The sequence below is a fragment of the Passer montanus genome, unplaced genomic scaffold (genome assembly GCF_014805655.1).
Source record: "Passer montanus isolate IOZ18808 unplaced genomic scaffold, ASM1480565v1 scaffold54, whole genome shotgun sequence".
NCBI lineage: Eukaryota > Metazoa > Chordata > Aves > Passeriformes > Passeridae > Passer > Passer montanus.
In genome coordinates this window covers 6089166-6108101 of record NW_024370374.1, presented here as the reverse complement: position 1 = coordinate 6108101, position 18936 = coordinate 6089166, and the positions used below count along the sequence as shown (strand labels likewise).

The following is an 18936-nucleotide window of genomic DNA, read 5'->3' as shown; positions in this document are numbered from 1 at the left end:
CTTGTATTTAACTTGAGGGTACTGTAAAAGCAAAACCAGTTCACTTTTATGACATTTGCCCTACTGTATGTTAGGAGGAGAGGTAGGGATTTTTCAGAGACATTGCTGGCAATGTCACAAGACGTGCACCCCAAAAGCTTAGTGGTGGTGCAAGCACATGGAATCTCCGTCAGACTCAGCAATCTACATTTAATTATCTTCAACTGCAAGATGTAAAATATTCCAGAATGGTTCCATGACCTTATAAAAATGACACTGTTCACAGAGCTCACAGTTCTGCACCGTCTCCTGATGATTTTCACAAATATGTTGAATTGCTGAAGTGTCTCACAGCCTGGGAGTCTCAAAGCTCCCCTCTGGATGGTTATGGGACCAGGGTGTGATGTTTTACACCAAACCTTCCAGGAACCTCCCAGAGAATGCTGCTGTGGAGTCCTGATCTCCCAGTGTTAGTGTCCAGAACAAATTCTAGTTACAGCTACTACATATACTGCACTTCTTTTTGGCTTCTCTTTTTATTTAATGAGGTGACAAAGAACAGTTGGGGCTGTATATCCAGATGCTTTTCGAAATAACCATCCCAGTGCTTTGGGAACTACTGGCTTTAGAGCCTGGTTTGGGTTTTCACATCATCTCTCTGCTAATCTGTGTTACCATTATTGCACCTTCACAGTATCAAAAAGAAGTATTGATTTTATTGTGCTTCTTTTAAAAACCAGTACAGTTTTAAAACAACCAAACTTAGAGAAGTTGGTTATATAAAAATATACAAGTAACAACTCACATTATACAGTAAAAAAGAAAGCACCTGTGTGGAAAGCTTCCCCCCTTTTTTGGAAGGAGAGCTGTCTTTAGAGTTGCTTCAGTAACATGTATTTATGGGTATATACACACAAACCCAGAACTTCAGCCACAAGAATCTGTCCTCTTAGTGGCAGAGGAGACAGAAGGCCCAGAGGGCTGACATGTCTCATTCTTTCTCCATCACAGAGCTGCTGCCATTCACACTGTGTGAACAAGAGCAGGGCTGGGGCAAAGTGTGAAAAGCAGGAGGTCAATTATGCTCCATGTGGCTCAACTCCTCCCAGGAAGCAGCAAGGCCAAGGGCCCACCAACAGTTGTACATGACCCTGTTGTGGAAGGAGCAGCTGCCAGGCTGGACCCTGCATCCCTGGCTGGGAATGCCAGGGACAAGGCCACAGTGAGGCAGGAGCCACGGGGCTGCTGGACACTCCTGCAGCAGCACTGACCCAACTGGCACACAGAAACTGTGTGGAGACAAAGCTGGTATCAAACTCTTCTCTGGGTAGGAAGGAGGCTCAAAGGGTTACCTCTAAACCATTACATGCTATTAGAAAAGACAACTAAATAATTTAAGTCTGTTTAAACATTAGGGTTCTAATCCTAGGTGCATTTCACTATGGTAAAAGTGGGTATTTTAAGAAAATACTTGGCTATTAAAGATCTTTGCAATGTTTTTAGAAGTGCTTTTTCCATGTCAGGGTCTAACCTATTCAGAAAAGTTACCTTCTTAATTTTTTCAAAAATAAAACTGTAGTAACTATATACTGTATTTAACCATGTGAAAGGAGTAAAAAGCTATTTCTATGTGGTTTCTGAGGTAATAAGCTGGCATGTTAAAAATAATATTAATACAAGTCATTCAGTTGTGAGTGTCCCTTGCCCATCTTCCCTCCAGGAGGGGATGGACATGGTGATTTCAGTAAAGTGGAGAAAAGATGTGTGGCCCACTGCATCATAGCTCATCATGGTTTCTGGTGAGGTCCTCCCCATAATTAGTAGCTTGACTTCCAACAAACATATTCCAGTTGTCTAGAACTTCCTCTTTTGTTAGTTTTTGATCCTGGTAGAAGAAAAAAAACAAACCTCTGTAAGAATATTTTCAGAGTTGAGTCAAAGACACACCAGCACAGACTTGCAAGAGCCCTGGGAAACAGTTCTTCACAGCAGCAGGCTGCAGGCTCAGCAATCATTTGTAGCTGTCACAGTGGGTGAAATTTAGACCTCAGTGAAAGACAGAAGTCCCACAAGCTTCAGGTAGGTCAAACTGCAAACTGAAAGTCCTTTGTAATGCCAAGCAGTAGGAACAGTAGGTTAACAGTGGATTACCTAGTACACAGTTTTGCCCAGTGGTTTGGTTCATCTTCCTGACTGTAAAAACAAAAATCCTCTGGTGCACTTTGTGGGAGGTGGTTGCTTATGTTAGCAGTTTACACTTTCTGTGTTCAGAGTATTTTGGCTTTCAGGTTCCAACTTTGCTTGCATTACCCTTTTGAAGACCATCTGGAATATACTGTGCCTCATCAGAGCCAGTGTTTAAGTGAAGGGTGTGTGCTTGAACATAGAACTGAGAGTGGTTTTGCTACCCCAACATTTGAGTACAAGGGGTATCTAAATGTAATTTTATTTTCCTATTTCAGTCTATATTAACATGCAAAAGTAATGACCACTCTTAAAGGAAAAAAGAGTATTTTTGCTGTGTTGAAATGTCCAGGTTTAAGATGATAGTTTCTCATCAAACCTAATGAAAGCCAGGAGACCCCTTCCAGAGCTGATAAACTGTATTTTACTACTTTGTAACTCTAACACTACCAGCTGAAACTGGCATGGAAACATGAATCCACTGGCAATTCTCTAAAGAAAAGTTATTAGAAATAAATTCTTGCAAGCTGGTATTTTAAAAACCCACAAGACCTTGTATAACTTCTTTAAAAACAATACTGGAACACTACATACCTTGTCTACATCAGATTCATAGACTAAGTGCCTGGCTTCAGCTAGTGCATGGTCATAGTCCTGGGGGAGGATCCAGTGCTGGATCTCATCTTTGTCCATCTTTCCATCCTTGTTGAGATCACGAAAATCTGAGAACTGTTCACGCTCTGTAATCACCCAGTCGGGCTCTGGTCCACCCTCTTCATTTGCAAACATATCAGCTGGAGGGGAAAAAAAGGTCTTGCTTGAGTCCTATTTACTTTGCAAATTAAGCACAAACTAAAGACATTTTCACAGTGTTCCTCAGAGGGCACTGAACTTTTCACTCTTTGTACATTGTCTCTGTACAGAACAAGAAATGTGGGGTATAGATAGAGTAGCTGTATCTTCTCCCAGGCCTATTTCTTCACTGCTGGTGATTCTGCCCATTCTCACAGCACCCTGTATCATACCTGTGCAATTCTGGTGGGGCGAACAGGAGAGCTCAAAGGCCATCATCTGAATTTCAGAATCAACAAAATCCTCTAAGGATCCTTGGCTGAACAGCAGTCTTAAGCTTTTGTGCTAGGCTTAGTCACATGGGGAGAACTCAAGAACTCAGCCATTTTATCTTGTCCCTGCCAGAAAATGTCTTTGTGGATAAGATCAGACTCCAGCCAGCAGAGTGATTACAGGAAAAAAGGCACAGGGGGAATTTAGGCAAACAAAAATTGCTAAATGGAACTTTTCATGCATTTGTACTGCTTTTAGAGAAGTCTGTGTGAGAGACATTCATCTTAGCAGATCAGTTCTCTTTTCACCATGCAGTGCTGCAGCACATTCCAGTAGAAGACACTCTTCCAGGAAGAAAGAGATGGAGAAGTCACAAGTCATGGACGTGTGAGGAGCCACAGGCACAGTGCACTTGTCACACACTGGTGCCTGGGGAGGGAGCACTGTTTGTGACAGGCTGCAGAGATTACACACACGAGCTGCTCTGCTCATCACTCCTGTGCTACATTTTGGGAGCACTGGTAGGACCACACCACGGTGGCAGCTGCTTTCTGCATAAACACAGGAGAGCAGCACTGATTATTAAAACCAACTGACTTCTACATGTGCTTTACATCACAGGCCTTTCCAAATAATGAGTGGTGTGTCTGTGTCATTCTTCTGGTCACTGTGGCCAATCCTTTCCTTCTCATCTTATTCCTCAATAATTCCTCAATCAATTCCTCAATATTCCTTCCACTCTTCTATTTAGAATTAAAGCCTGCTTTGTGATACTGCTCCTCTCCTCTCCAGTGCCTTTTGTATTTGGTTTTCAGGGATATGCTAAGGAAAAGTGTAGCCACGTGGATGGTGTGAGGGTCAGAGGCAGGCTGGTATCTGTGGGAAACAAATGTTGAATTCAAAGGCAGGAGTAACTCCCCTGACCCTGCAGTATGTGTACATTGGGCTGAGGTTCTCCATTGTCACTGTCCCCAGTGTCCCTGAAATATTCTGTTACCTGCCCATGCACAGTGACAATTTAGTTCTCTCTCCTCAACATTGTTACAGGCACTTTGCTCCACTGCTTGTGTAAATCTAAACCAACTTTTGCAAAAGACAAAATGGGAGGAAAGAAGGGAAAGGAGGGTGGGATCATTCTATAAGCTTCAGCAAATCTCCCCAGCAAATATACCATCTAGAAAATAAAATTTTTTGGACTTGTTTTTGTTGATCCTTATAAACTACTAAAGAAGATATTTCGTTTTCTGTTAGCTTCTTAATCCCAACTTCATCAAAATTTAAAAAAACTACATCTGAAAAAGGAAAGTAGGAATATTTTAAGCATAGTTTTCTCAACTCAGGAAGATAACTTCAGACAACACATTCACTTTCTTTTTTCATTTTTTAAAGTGCAAATTATATTGTTTATTTGAAGCAACTGACATGTCCTGTCAATTTGATTTTTATCATCCTTGCCAATGTGGGGTGATCGTGACTAGAACATTCTATGTTCCTATCTATAGAAGACAAGAAAAACCAGCATTCACATGGTAACAAATGTTGACAATTACCTTATAATTATATGTAGGTAATGTCACTGAATGAACTGAAATTACTGTGGAAATTATGCTGCTCTGTTATTTCAGTCATAGATGAATAGCATTCACTTTCTGGGCTAAATATAATTTACAAGGAACAGAACCCCCTGCCATTAATTAGCGTGTGTATATTGTTCCTGATTCTATGTGAAGTGATCTTTATAGCACCACTAGAAACAGAAAGCTTCATCCAACTTTGCACTAATGCCTTCTTAGTGCTACTTTCTGGATTTAAAACTCATCAAAATATAATGGTATCATCAGTACAAAAGTATGGGCTTTACTTACTAATTAAACTAGGGAAAAAAACCTAGTAGGAACAAGGTGAACTTTCTCTTTTTGCAGTGGTTGCTTCCCAGGTGTTTTGGATATTTGAGAACCATCCAAAACCAGTTATTTGGAAAAAGATTATTGCATTTTCTGACCCTCCTGCATTTCTAAACAATGCCTTCAAACAGCAGTTGATATGGTGCAATATACAAAGAATACCCCTGCCATGAAGAATATTATTCCAGATTCTCTTCTTTTGTTCTCATATAACTCTTAGCTGAGTTAAATAAGAACAAGAGGAGAATTTTGTGCTGGGAAGCATGAGGAACTCTTCCTGGTCATGTTGCTATCTACCTAAAATGAAACTAAACTTTCTGGGTTGGATGGTTGGTATAAAACAGTTGAAGTGTTTGCTCTGGGTTGTTAATGCTGCTGCAAACTTGAGCGAAGATAGGAAAATGGACTGGAGATTATACAGGAAACAAATAACAACACCTACCAATGTACTCATCTTGATCCACAAAACCATCCTCGTTTTTGTCTATGTCTTCTAAGGTTTCCTGGAAAACAATTTTGCATGAAAGTAATCAAAAAAAAAAACCAAAAAAAAAACCTGAGAGCTCTGACTACCTGCCTTTGATCATTCAGCATTCTGAGGTCTTGACCTGCCCCTGTACACAAGTGAATGTAGTCTCACTGAATCCAGTGGGACTGTTGTTTACACAGTGAATATACAAATAGCCTTTCATGTTGAAAAAAATCCCCTGTATGAATGAACTGCTTACGTTAGGGGCAGATACCAGCTTGCATGAAACACTCAGCTGCTGCATCTCAGCACAGCAGCAGCTCCTTTTATTCTGGCTTAAGTCTGTGCCCCAAGATTGTTTCTTGATTCCATTTAGGAGCTGTCTAAGGGCACTTAAAAAGTCTTTCTTATGTTGAGACTTCTAAACCAAGTGAGTATCATGAAAGGCATCCCCTTTTGTTCCCCACTTAGCTATTATGTGTGTGTCTCTCTCTAAACCCTGCCTGGAAAGGTGAGAGAAGCCTTCAAAGTTCACCTATGAAAGTGCAAACAATGGCATTGATTCTGCTTTGCTTACTAAGACAACAATGTTTTTCATGTGCTCAAACTCCTCTGGGTGCAGGAAAGCAGTGAACTCTTCACGAGTGGCAGCCAAGTCTCCATCCAGATCTGCAGTTTTGAATCGTCTTTCATCTCTGGGCAGCATTTTCTTAAAACTGTGCTGATCAGTTGCATCTTGGAATTCTTCTGGATTTTCTGCAAACGAATCAAGACGATCTCAGAGGTGCTTTCCTTTAAAACATACTAGCAAAACAAAGCTGTTGGAGTCAAGAAATAAAAAGGTTTATTGCCAGAATAGCTGTTGTTCTAAATGGGAATTCTCTTCCCCATGAAGTTTTAAATTCAGGGGTCAAACACTTGGTTTGATTTTTAAAGGTGACAGTAGCAGGAGGTAAATTTCTGAGCAAGCCTTCTGTTGCAATCCAGAATAATGGATTTTGCATTATTGTAGATTATCCCTTACAGATTTTATCTGCCTTTACAAGCACCACTGAGGCAATATTTGGGGTAGACTTCATTCACAGAAGTTTTCTTCTTCTTTAGGAATCAATATGATCCACACAACTTTTCAGTTTCAACAAGAGCAAACCAAGGAAACATGGTTTCAGAAGGTGGCAGACTGACTGAAATTATCTCAGCGCTACGCCTCTGCTACAGGGAACCTAACAATTATTTTCAGTTTGAAACAATGGCATTTTTTCAGAGTGTTCAGTGGCATAAAAGGAATGGTATTTGATATAATTTTTTTAATAGGATCATTAAACTGACTTTAAAAATGAAAAATACTCATAACAATTTCACAATTGATGTGTTGGGAGACAAACACAGGTGAAAAAGACTGGGCCAGGAATTACAAATGGGAATTTTAAGTATCCATTAACACAAGCTCACCATGCTGCTCTCCAAATCTTGGGGCTTGGAGGGAGCAAAGACAAAGGACTGAGAAGGGTTCCAGGGATAAGTCTGCAGGGACTGCGTGTCAAACATTTCCTCCCACAAATGTAACAAACTCCATTTAAATCGAAGGTAGACTTTGGAATTATTACTGCTACAGGAAGCTTGCTCTAGAAACTGCCTCTGTGGTAGGTAAATATTGTTTTCTCATTTCCAGTAAGTATAAATGGTCAATTAATACTGATTTGTTGCTCTGTCAGCATTGCCCTTTAGCTTAAGTGATCTCTTCTCCCCCTCTTCCTTCATTAACTTATAAAGCAAAGGGAACATAGAGGGGGGTGGGAGGAATTCAGGTATATTTTTTAATAAATGTTTCTTTTGCCTGATTTGTTAAGGACTTTCATTTGCTGTTGATCACAGTCTGAAGCATGTTATTCTGCAAGAATGATTTTAATCAACAACTTTGCTATAGCTTAGACAGACTAAATTTTTAACATCTAGACTTAGGATTTTAGAAACTAAATTCACAAATACAGTTAATTAGACAATATATTATTTTTTAATTAAAGTACCCTTTTCAATGTTAAAAAATAATGTATTTCTAACTGGAGGAGGCTTTAATTCAGCTGTGTCAGTATATTTAATGATACCTCTTCAAAACCTTCTGTGTGCTGGTGACCCATGTGCAAAGGGCTGCAATAAATAACTAAAAAGTGCTTTTGACCTCTGAGCATCTATAAAATTTAATGTGAGCTTCAAGAGTCCTAAATGTGACAACAACCTCCAGCTGACTGCAAGGCAAGAAATCATATTTTATTATCTCAAAAATCCTTGATCATACAATCTGTTCTCTTACCTAGATAATAACCATATGTGGCTTGTTTGTACTCTTCCCAGGCAATTTTATCATCCTTGTTTAGATCATAGTCTTTCCAAACTTTGGCCACATTTTCATAGATGTAGCGTTTCTGTACTCGTTTAATCCAGGTTTTTAATTCCTCTGTTGTGATATAGCCGTCTTTGTCGTCATCTATTCTATCCACAATCTTCCTGTAAAAAGAGAGCAGCATCTTTAAGAGCTGGCAGAAAACCAAACTGCATGTCAGGCCAATTTCAATAATCTTTATCTGGCCCTTGATTTTCCACAAAAACTGAATGCCCCAAACTCCTAAAGCTGTCCTACTGGTTAAGGCTTTCCTGCATTTTACACATCATCTTGAGGAATGTGTCTCTATTTGTTATTCAGCATTGCTATGAATAACTCAAAGGGAACTTGCACAACCAAAATTAGTGAGCAGAGAATACCTGGCTTTCTTTTTCTTAGGTTGTGCCTCCTGTTCTTCACTGCCTACAAGGAGTGGCTGTGCTGGCTCGGAGCAGGAGACACCAACTTCACTCCAGGACAAAGCCTGTACTCAAACTTGCTGGAGGCAACCAGGGCAAAAATCCAGGACTTAGTGGACACCTGCAGTCTCTCTTTTGGCTTTCCAGCAGGCTGACACCAGGGTGAAGTGAGCATATGAGTGTGTAATGCTGGGGATGTACACCAAGTACCATCTCCCCTTCCATGCCTGTCCCTCCACTTGTTTCTTTTCTTTCATTCCCAATGGAAACCAGTACTGCTGGTGTTGCCAGGAATGCCTGTTACTCATTAAAGCAGTATCAAGTCTGCAGCAGGTCTCCAGCCATTGCTGGCAGCTGGGCTATAAACCTCTGTCCAGTGTAAAGCTGCCAGCACTGTTGAAATCAGCAGGAGTGAAACATTCTGCACACAGCTGCAGTTCAAAAAAAAAAAAAAAGGACAATGCTCTCTGTACCATTTATGTTCTCTGCAACTAATCTCTCTGCAATTGATAAACTCCACCATTCTGGGGCTGAGCTTGTAAAACTGCCTTCTGTGCCTGCTCTTGGAATTGAGCACATCCACCTTGGCTCTGGCACATCCAGACTGGCTCTGGGCACATCAGCACCCTCCACCCTGCCCATGAGGTGCAGGGGCAGCCTGTCTGCAGTCCCCTGTGCCTCATCCAGTGGCCAGCTCATGCCATGCCTATGGATATGCCACTGGAATGCAGGGGGAAGGAAGAGCAGGAGCTGACTTGTCTAAATCCTGACTTGACACTCAACAGGTGAGCTCCCTAAACCTCAGGGGAAAAGATCTGCACTTCTAAACATTCTTTTCAATTCCACATCTTGGTTCTCCCCAAAGAAACCACATTTGGCCAACTGGAACTGCCCAAGTAGTGAAGCAATGTCTCTTCTCAAGCCTTTGTTACAAAAGTGGTTGCTGAAATAGCAGCAGCAGCTTCCTTCTGCTAAACTTCCAGCAATCTTGTGTGAGTCTGATAGTATCAGATTCAATTTATGAACATGCTGTTTCTGAGTTATGGGGTAAAAAATGGGCTGCTGAATTTCCTTTCTGAATTAGTGTGTGGATTAACTGACTAGAAAACCTTTTCTCTTCTGTATCCATTGGTTGCCAGTGGTCCCTTTCCCTGCATGATGGACTCCATTTGTCATCAGATTTTCCCCACAATGAATTTAATTTCATTTCTTTAACTGGTATTTTTTTTCTACCATTAAGGTATCAAAAGATTATGCTGGTCACTCTTGGCAATGTGCAATGTGAAAAAAGTCAGGACTGTGTAACAGAAAATGTTTCAGGCCTTCTCCTTTTCACCTGTTTTTATAGGTCCAGTGCATCTACGTGCACTGTTCCACCCCACTTCTCAGCTGAAGATGAGGACAATAAAACAGTCTTATCTACAGGCTCCCAAAGGCACAAGTAAAAAGCTGTTGTGTGGACCTCACTTTTTACTGTTATTATTGGGATGACCAGTGTGCTGCCACGTTTCCTAAGCAAGGATGCCTTATAAATAGAGCAGCATGCACTCTTGTTAGAGCAGCAGACTGCATGTTTGTTTTCTCACAGTAATCATTTCAAAATCACTTTTAAGAAGCATATGACTATTAAGCCACAAGATGTTTTTTTAATTATGTTTGTTTTCTCACAATAATCATTTCAAAAAAAAACTTTTAAGAAGCATATGACTATTAAGCCACAAGATGTTTTTTTAATCCTCTCTTTACCTCCCAGTGTGCTGCTATCCAAAATTACAAGGTTGGGGAATGCTGGAAGTTATGAAACTTTCCCAAAGGCCCCCACAGGAACCACATCCCTGATGCTGAGATGCACAGTGCTCACCCCACAGCCTGTCCTCAGAGGGCCACTTCACTTTACCATTTAAAAGGTGATTATTGACTGTGGCTGTACTTAATGTGCCTGTGTCATCCCTCCAAAGGGCAATCAGTGACATCAATGAAGTCACAACTTCTTCCCTTGCTGAGTTAGCATTTGTAAAAATTGTTTAAAAACACCTGTATTGTTAAATCATATCCCTGACTGAATAATCTGTGCTAGTAAATGCAGACCAATATTAGGAGGGCATGTCCATTTTGGTGACACAACTCATGAGAATCTAGGTCATAGCCATGTATGCTGAGAACATGGTTTCTTTTGCTCCTTCTTGAAACAGTGAGGATGGAGTCGACCATTTCTGGCAATCACTTCATCTGTTTACTCACTGAGACACGCAGTGACAGCTCTGAGAAGGATCAAGAGGTTACTCAGTGAGGCTGCAGTGCTACTGCTAATGGTAGGACCAGACAGAAAATTAGCAAGTGCCACTCCCTATGGAAGGGAAGGCAGGGGGGAATCTTAGTGATTCATGCAGATATTTCAAACAACCTTCTTCATGCTAACTACATTCAAGGATCTTTCTTTAACTCCTATTAAATTTAGTTCAGCTTAGTGATCTGGCTCCCTGTTGGTGTAAAGGAGGGAGAAGCAGTAAAGGAAGACATGGTCCCTGCGCTTTGCATAAAGAGCAGTGTGGAAGTAATAGCAACTGAAACACTGTGAGTGAAGAAGTCACAAGTGGGAAGATGCTGCAAGTGGACTTGTAAACGTAGCTGTAGAGAAGGAATGGTTGAAACTCGATTGACACTGATGTGGTGTGGGCAAGTGTCCCGGAGGCAGGGAGCCACAGCAGCACAGCCCTCCAGCAGCAGGTCCAGCAGCTCCCTCTGCCAGCCTCATTGCTGCGGGGCCAGAAGAGGTAGGAGGGAAAAACACCAGAGCATGAATTGCTGGCTGCTCCTTTGCAAAACCAGCGGGGTGCGAGAGAAGTTGAAACCCAGAGGTTCGACCCCCAGGCTACTTTGGGCTACAGGGTCCCACTCGGGGGTACAGAGCATCACAGTGGGGTTCAGGGCACCACTGTGGGGTTCAGGGCGCCACTGTGGGGTACAGGGCATCACAGTGGGGTTCAGGGCACCACTGTGGGCTACAGGGTCCCACTCGGGGGTACAGAGCATCACAGTGGGGTTCAGAGCATCACTGTGGGGTTCAGGGCGCCACTGTGGGTACAGGGCATCACACCGGGGTTCAGGGCACCACTCTGGGGTACAGGGCACCACTGTGGGGTACAGAGCATCACAGTGGGGTTCAGGGCGCCACTGTGGGGTTCAGGGCGCCACTGTGGGGTACAGGGCACCACTGTGGGGTACAGGGCACCACTCTGGGGTACAGGGCACCACTCTGGGGTACAGGGCATCACTGTGGGGTACAGGGTCCCACAGTGGGGTTCAGGGCACCACTGTGGGGTACAGAGCATCACAGTGGGGTTCAGGGCACCACTGTGGGGTTCAGGGCGCCACTGTGGGGTACAGGGCACCACTGTGGGGTACAGGGCATCACACCGGGGTTCAGGGCACCACTCTGGGGTTCAGGGCACCACTCTGGGGTACAGGTCCCACAGTGCAGTTCAGGGCACCACAGTGGGGTTCAGGGCACCACTCTGGAGTACTGCTATGGAGAACAGGGTCCCACTGTGGGGTACAGGGCATTACACTGTTCTTCACTGCCTACAGGGAGTGGCCATGCTGAACACTGCAGTTCAGGACACCACTGTGGGGTACAAGGCATCGCACTGGGGTTCAGGGCACCACTCTGGGGTACAGGGTCCCACTCTGGGGTTCAGGGCACCACTCTGGGGTACAGGGTCCCACACTGGGGTTCAGGGCATCACTCTGGGGTACAGGGTCCCACACTGGGGTTCAGAGCACCACTCTGGGGTTCAGGGCACCACTCTGGGGTACAGGGTCCCTCAGTGGGGTTCAGGGCACCACTCTGGGGTACAGGGTCCCTCAGTGGGGTTCAGGGCACCGCTCGGGCACAGGGCCCCGCTGCCCCCTCGGACACTCCGGCAGCCCCAGGCCGCCTCCTCCGCCCCGGGCCCACCTCGGGCCCTCCCCCTGCCACGTCTCCCGCCCGGGCCGGGCGCTCACCCCAGGCGCTCCCGGCTCTCCTCCGGGCTGAGCTGGTCGAAGCTCCGCGCCTCCTCCTTGCCCAGGAAGGCCTCGTGGTCGTACTGGAAGCCGGGCCGGTCCTCATGCTGCGCGGCCCCGGGCCGGGCCCGCTCCTGCCTGGCCATGGGCTTGCCCAGCGCGCCCGCCGCCAGCAGCAGCAGCAGCAGCAGCGCGGGCAGCGCCCTCCGCTCCGCCCCGGGGCCGGCCATTGGCAGCGCGCCCGGCGCGGTCGCCACGTCCGCACGGGGCCCGCGCTCAGCCCGGTGACAGCGCGGGGCTGCGCCGCCGCCGCGGCTCCTTCATCCCCAGCGCCCTGTTGGGGGTGGTTGCTGCCGTCATCCTAAATCGGTGGGGAAAGGGCAAAAGTGTGATTTGAACGCAAGCAAACAAAGCCCTGCGCGCTGTCCTGGGTGTCGGTAGCCCAGAAGTGCGAGGGGAAAGGGTTGCCAGCGCTCTCACAAAGGGTGTTTATCGTGATGGAGTCGCTGTCGCTATAAGGGAGCCAAACTTGTGATCCTGAAAGTGTGGGAGACGGGAAGCCCAAACCATACAGCAAAAGTTTTTGTTTGTTTTGCCTAGTGTGAAATTTATTTTGTTGACAGTTGTAAAAGTCTCTAAGCAGAGGTAATTGATTCCTTTTCCCAGGATGATCCTTTTCTGTGAAAAAGGTGTATGTTATGATTGGCTTTTCGCAAGTATTAAAATGAATATTGTATGTGTTATGTTAGAAAGTTATGCTGTATTAATTTTCTTAAGTAGTGTATTAAATATAGTTTTCGGTTATAACATAATGTTAAAATAGAAACTATGCCATGTAAGATATTTGTTTAAGAAAGGACTCGCACCAGATGGAAGCCACAGGACACCTAAATCTTTCAGAGAAAGGGAATTTATTGCTCCCTTATCAGAAGAAAACTAAGTTCTTCCCACCTCGCTCAGACTGGAAGATGGCATGAGGATTCAGAGGAAGAAGCTGACAGTGACCAGACAGAATCCTATGTGTGAATGGAATTTATGCATCATGTGTGAGATGTGTGAATATGCAACAGGCTGTTGTTTTTAAGGGTTAATCCTCTGTTAACGGGGGTCCTTTTTCGGGCTTGTGTTGCCCAGAAAAAGGTACTCGGACGTCCATATCTCTTTGTTTTTATTGTCTCATATTGTCCTAATCTCAATTGTTCAAATTTTATTACTCTAATTATATTACTATTTTTACAACCATTTTATTACTATTAAACTTCTAAAATTTTAAAAACAAGTGTTTGGAGTTTTTCCCATTTTCTCTATGTTACACACGTCATTCACAACTCCAGAAATCGAGCGTAGAGAGGATTGTCACTGTGTGCAGCCCCTTGCAGGGTAATGACACTGTTGCTAAGGGGTCCTGTGGTGAGCTCTGCTCCACCGCCGAGGCTGGCCCACCCATTGTCACTTTTCCAAATTGCAACAACTGGTTTGTCAGCCCAGCCCACAGGGTGTAAAAACCACGTCTGATGTGGCCTTTGGGTGTACCGCTAACAGGGATGTGCAGGGTGCTGCACCAACCCACAGCTTCCCCTTGTGCCGCTGTTACACTGGTAGAACTCCTTTTGGCCTAAACCTCGTAGACAGCTGAGCTGTGCCTGGTACAGGATTTGGTGGTAATGGCCACAGAAATGTGGTGTTGGAGATTTCCACGTGTGCCTTTTGTGACTTGTGCAAAGAGTGAACGAGACCCAGGCAGGGCTGGTGCTGGTTTGCCTCAGAACCGTTGGCAACAGCAGCAGATTTCAAACATTTAAGCAGTCAGATATGTTGGTTTGTTCATTAATTAGACAGAGAGGAACACTAATGCACCCCCTGGAGCTCAGTCACTCGGTGGGCTGGGGCAGTCTGTCCTCTGGGGCTGTTTGTGCATCCACAGCTGAGCAACTGCTCCAGTGCTGTTTGGAGAGAGCTGTGATGTGCATGTGGCAGCTTGAAAATGGCTCAGCTGATCAGACCAGCTGTCTTTGAGTTTCCAAAGCTAGTGAGACGTAATCCTTCTGCTGCGTTTGGGTTTGTTTATTTGTTTGTTATTAAGCAACTACCTTCAAAACCAAGTTTTTCTTAACGTATTCAGGAATCTCATGCTTGTTCAATAATTCAGATGTTCTTATTTGCGTCTTGGTCTTCTAATATTCCTGTCTCTGCCTGCTACCTCTATAATATTGTTATTAATGTTATTCCAGAGGTGGGTTTGTGCTGAGGTGCTGAATTTTTGCTTACATATCCACAAGTACCAGAGTGTGTTGCTAGTTAAGAGACAGGTCATTTGCATGAGTAACAGGTGGGTTTTACTGCCCATTCACCCCATCAGTGTTGTACTCAAGCATCAGCTTGATGCTTGATCTTAGCAGCAGAGGGATATGAAGTTATTTGAGGGAAGTGGGAAATGAATTTCTATGTTTTGTTGTCAGAACAATTTGGAGGCACTTCTGTGAGGAGAGCTACAGTAAGAGCAATGCAGAATGGGCTAAGTGCACACACTGGAAAGCCTCCAGACACTGGGAAGTTTTGCCTCAGGGATATGGGTTCTGCCCGTCGGAACATTTTAATTTTGCCCCATGTTTGGGTTCCAGTGAGAACGAGCCCTGAAATGCAGTGGTCTTATGAAAGATGGAAATCGTGAGTGTCCTGATCCCTCCAGACTTGGTTCGGGACCATTGGTAATAACAACAAAGATTTGATTGATCCAATATGACTTTTTGTGGAAAAGGAATGATATTGCCATTACTTGTCCTTAGAGGACTGAAGTCTGAGATGGTAATGCTGAGAATAGGCTGCACATTCAGTCAGAACAGTTGTTGATCTGGTCAGTCTTAGCATTGCCAGATCCTTGTATCACGCAGATTAACATTTACAGGTTTTGCTGTTGGGCTGTCGTGACCTTGAACTCTCAATCCTCTGTGAAGACATGCCTTCAGCTCCTTTTATCCAATTCGCAAAACTGTAGTTTTCTCTTAGGTCCTTTATCCACAATGCCCCTTTCTTAAAATATTTGTATTTTCTGGTTTAGAGATGTTACTTCAAACATCTTTGAGAGAAACTTACTGTTCTTGAATGATTAATTAATTTTAGAGTTTGTGGGGCCATTTTCACCATCCCCACTTCTTCCAATAATGCATCTGAGTTTGATACACGTAAGGTTTCTTTGAAACATTGCAAAATACCAGATCTGCAACATCAATCATGTTTTTTAGCAATACATTTATGCAGGAGCAGGCATGCTGGGTAGTTCATAAGCTTTTAATGAAACACTGGCAAGGTATTAGGGTTTTATGGGCTGGAAAACAGTGCAAATCAAAGAGCTTTGCTTACTGTTTATAACATTTTTCCTCTGAATCTAACAATATTTATCTCACTTTTTCCATCTTGCATTTTGCTCTTCACATATTTACTTTCCCTTTCATTGATATATTTAAAACCAACAAACTATTTTGTATGAAATATATTTAGAGTTACAATATTCCTGTCACCGTGGGTGTTCAGTCACTGGCATAAAACCTGAGATGACTTATTTCACATCTGTCTTTGTCTTCAGTCTGCCTTTTTCCTAATGACATTACACATATCTTGCATCTTTAGCCAGTGTTTGTGGACATCTTTAATTGTGACTTCCCTGAGACCATGCAAATGGTCCCTAAGGGCTGCTGTGCTTTCTGACTGCCTGCTGGCTCATACCTGCTCTTGTCACACTTCTGAAGCTCTTCTCAGAGCATACCTCTATCACTATGTTTTTCTAGTTCTATCTGCTTAAATAGTCAAAATATTGGATGGCATTATAATAGCCTGGTACTACTAGGAGGTAAAAATATATAAAATATATAAAATATATAAAATATATAAAAATATATGTCTGACAGAAGCAGATGATTTCTGAGTAAACAAAATAACTTTTTTTTAAGAGAAGCTATGGAAATGGAAATATTGGAAATATGGAAGCTACAAATGGAAAATACTACTCTTTTCTCCCCAGTTCTACTGTAGTTTGTAAATCTGGATTAATCACAGTATTTCTCTGTACATGGAAAATATGGTTGGTTTGAATGGGTATAAGACTCATGTATGCCACCTCAAATTAAATTGTAGAAACGTATTTTGTGCTTTTCAGAATTATATTTTACGTTCCTGTTAGCCTAATGTGGTTTACTCAAGTCACAGTGTCAGCACTATTTTTAAAGCTTTGTCTTTTCCTGAGGACATAGAACACCTACTTCAAACTTGTTGGAAAGTTTTCATCAATACCAGTACACTGCAGCTCAAGCTGTTTGTTTACAGTGCAGCTGTGTTTTATTGGAAATGTAACAGTATCAGTATTTCAGAATGAGCTTTTAATGTCTGATTTACTTTGTTTGAGTTAGCATTAGATACTCTGTATTTTTACTTTCCTCCAAATTCTGCTGGGCGTTAATTGCTCCTTTCAGCTTGGGTGAACAGGTGTGGATGGACTGTAACTTTTGTCTCAGCTCCTGTGGGAAACCACGGGGAGCACAATCAGATCCCAAACTGCAAACAGCAGCAGAAACTTTGCAGGAGAGAAAACATGGGAACTTCCAGAGAACCACTTTGATTAGACTTAATTTTGGCTTGTCCTGACCAGCTGCTTCATCACAATACCATATCTCTTGTCTTTTTCTTAGCATGGGTGCAGTCTGCATCACTCCTCTTCCTTCTCTTCTGTTCATCTTTTTGTGCCTAGTTGCCAGAAGAAAGTTTCATGACATAATCTACCCAAAATAATCGTGGCCTGTGCTATCAAGGGAGCTGGCAATCTTATTTTCTCTGTCTGATACACCCCTTCTCCTTCTCTTTGCCTTTCTCATCTGCTTATACCTCAAACTCTTTGGGAGGGGTTTCTACTGTTCCTGCTGGTTGGTTTCTGCTCACTACTACTGGTGACTTTCTGCTGATTTTCTGCAGAGCCTGTGCAGTGTCTATCTTCACTTGGACATGGTCTGACTTGGTCCTTAAGGTGTCAATAAGCATAGTTAACAACAATTTTGGAGTACTCCAGAAGTTTTTCTCATATCAGGAATCTTTGTGATTAGTGTTTTTTTTGAATATGTACATTTTCAAGTGTATAAAAAGATCCTTTGCTTCTGACAGCATGAATCCGTGCACTGTATGTGCAATTTGCCCTGGTAATTACTTATGTATGGTGATAACCATAGCAACATCCCAGGTAGATAATGTCATGCAAATTACTGCAGCTCCAGGGATGGGAGATGTTAATACAAGTATGTACTTGCACCTCTGGTCTTCAACATTTTGCAGTGACTTTCCCTTTCCCTCCCACTAAACATATTGGTTTAAAATTTTATTTCCTCCCTATGATCAGGAAGCCAAAGAAAACCTCTTACTATGTTTCTCATTGGTATTCTCATCACAGAGGCAGGGGGGAGGATGGTCCTTCAACATTTCTGTCATGAATAATTTTGCACAGTGGAAATTCCACGGTGTAGGTAGGGCATAAAAGTCTGGAGACTTGGATATGCTGCTGGGCTGTGCTGTGCTTAAACCCAAGTTCCTGCATCTGCAAACACAGAGTGTGAGCACGTGGGGGTGGAATTGCAGGCACAGATGTTTGGACTGAGGTGTAAACTTCCTCAAATCAGTTACAGAAGGTATGGGAGAGCAGCTTTGTTGCTCAAAGCAGACACTGCTGTAGCTGAATACTTATCAGGGCCCATGTATTGTTAGTGAAATGGGGAAATAGCAGAGAAGGAGCTGGAAAAAATTATCCCTTGTTTGGTCATAAGCAAGAGCAACAAAATTAAATCTGTAGGAGAGCTGAACTGCACACACACCAGTCCTTGTGTAACTTTAGAACCCTGGATGTGTGAAAGTAAGGTATGCCTCCGAATAGTAACTGGAGGATTTTGTTAAAGATAGAGAAAAAGCAGACAAGGAAATTGGTTAAGTAAACATTTTGTTTTTCTTTGGTGAAGAATGAAATTGTTGCTGAATTCATTCTTTTTTGGAGTTAAATAGTGAAAATGTGGTTTTTGTGCTGTAATCTGTGCTGAAGTTGCTGATTACTGAAAGCTGCACTGCCCCAGCCTTTAAATGAGAAAATACCCCAATAGGACAGCGTGGAGATTTGTGGAGAGTGACAGACAGACTGGTGCAGACAACCACAGGCACAGCTAGATCTCAGTTTGTGAGGGACATGATCCCAAAGCAGGCTGTGCTGTTCAGTGGGCCAGCACTGAATAGTCTTCATCATAAAAACATGGTTTGTCTCAAACAATGACAAACCATGGGGGAGAGTGCAAACAGAATTATTGAAGTCACAACGAAATTTTATTTGTGCTAAAGGTAGTAGACATAGAGAGCATCAATTAACTGGAGATTAAAATACTGCTAATCTGTATCCCTTGGTATCTGTACAGGAGGGTTTGCCACTCTTACAGGTCTGCCTGCAAATCCCAGATTGCAAGGTTTAATCTTTTCCCCTCTAATTTCTCTGTGATTTAACAGTTCAGCACT

The 18936-nt window shown here is 43.2% G+C and overlaps 1 protein-coding gene across 1 annotated transcript; it reads right to left on the bottom strand.

The window, feature by feature from the left end:
- Nucleotides 1-499: 499 nt before the first annotated feature.
- RCN1 (reticulocalbin 1) lies at nucleotides 500-12635 on the bottom strand. The gene is made up of 6 exons (XM_039724973.1): nucleotides 12406-12635; nucleotides 7913-8106; nucleotides 6179-6357; nucleotides 5575-5635; nucleotides 2758-2957; nucleotides 500-1864 (listed from the first exon to the last, which is right to left on the bottom strand). Exons 1-6 carry the CDS (start codon nucleotides 12633-12635, stop codon nucleotides 1757-1759), a joined length of 972 nt encoding a protein of 323 aa, XP_039580907.1. The 3' UTR covers nucleotides 500-1756.
- Nucleotides 12636-18936: the final 6301 nt, after the last annotated feature.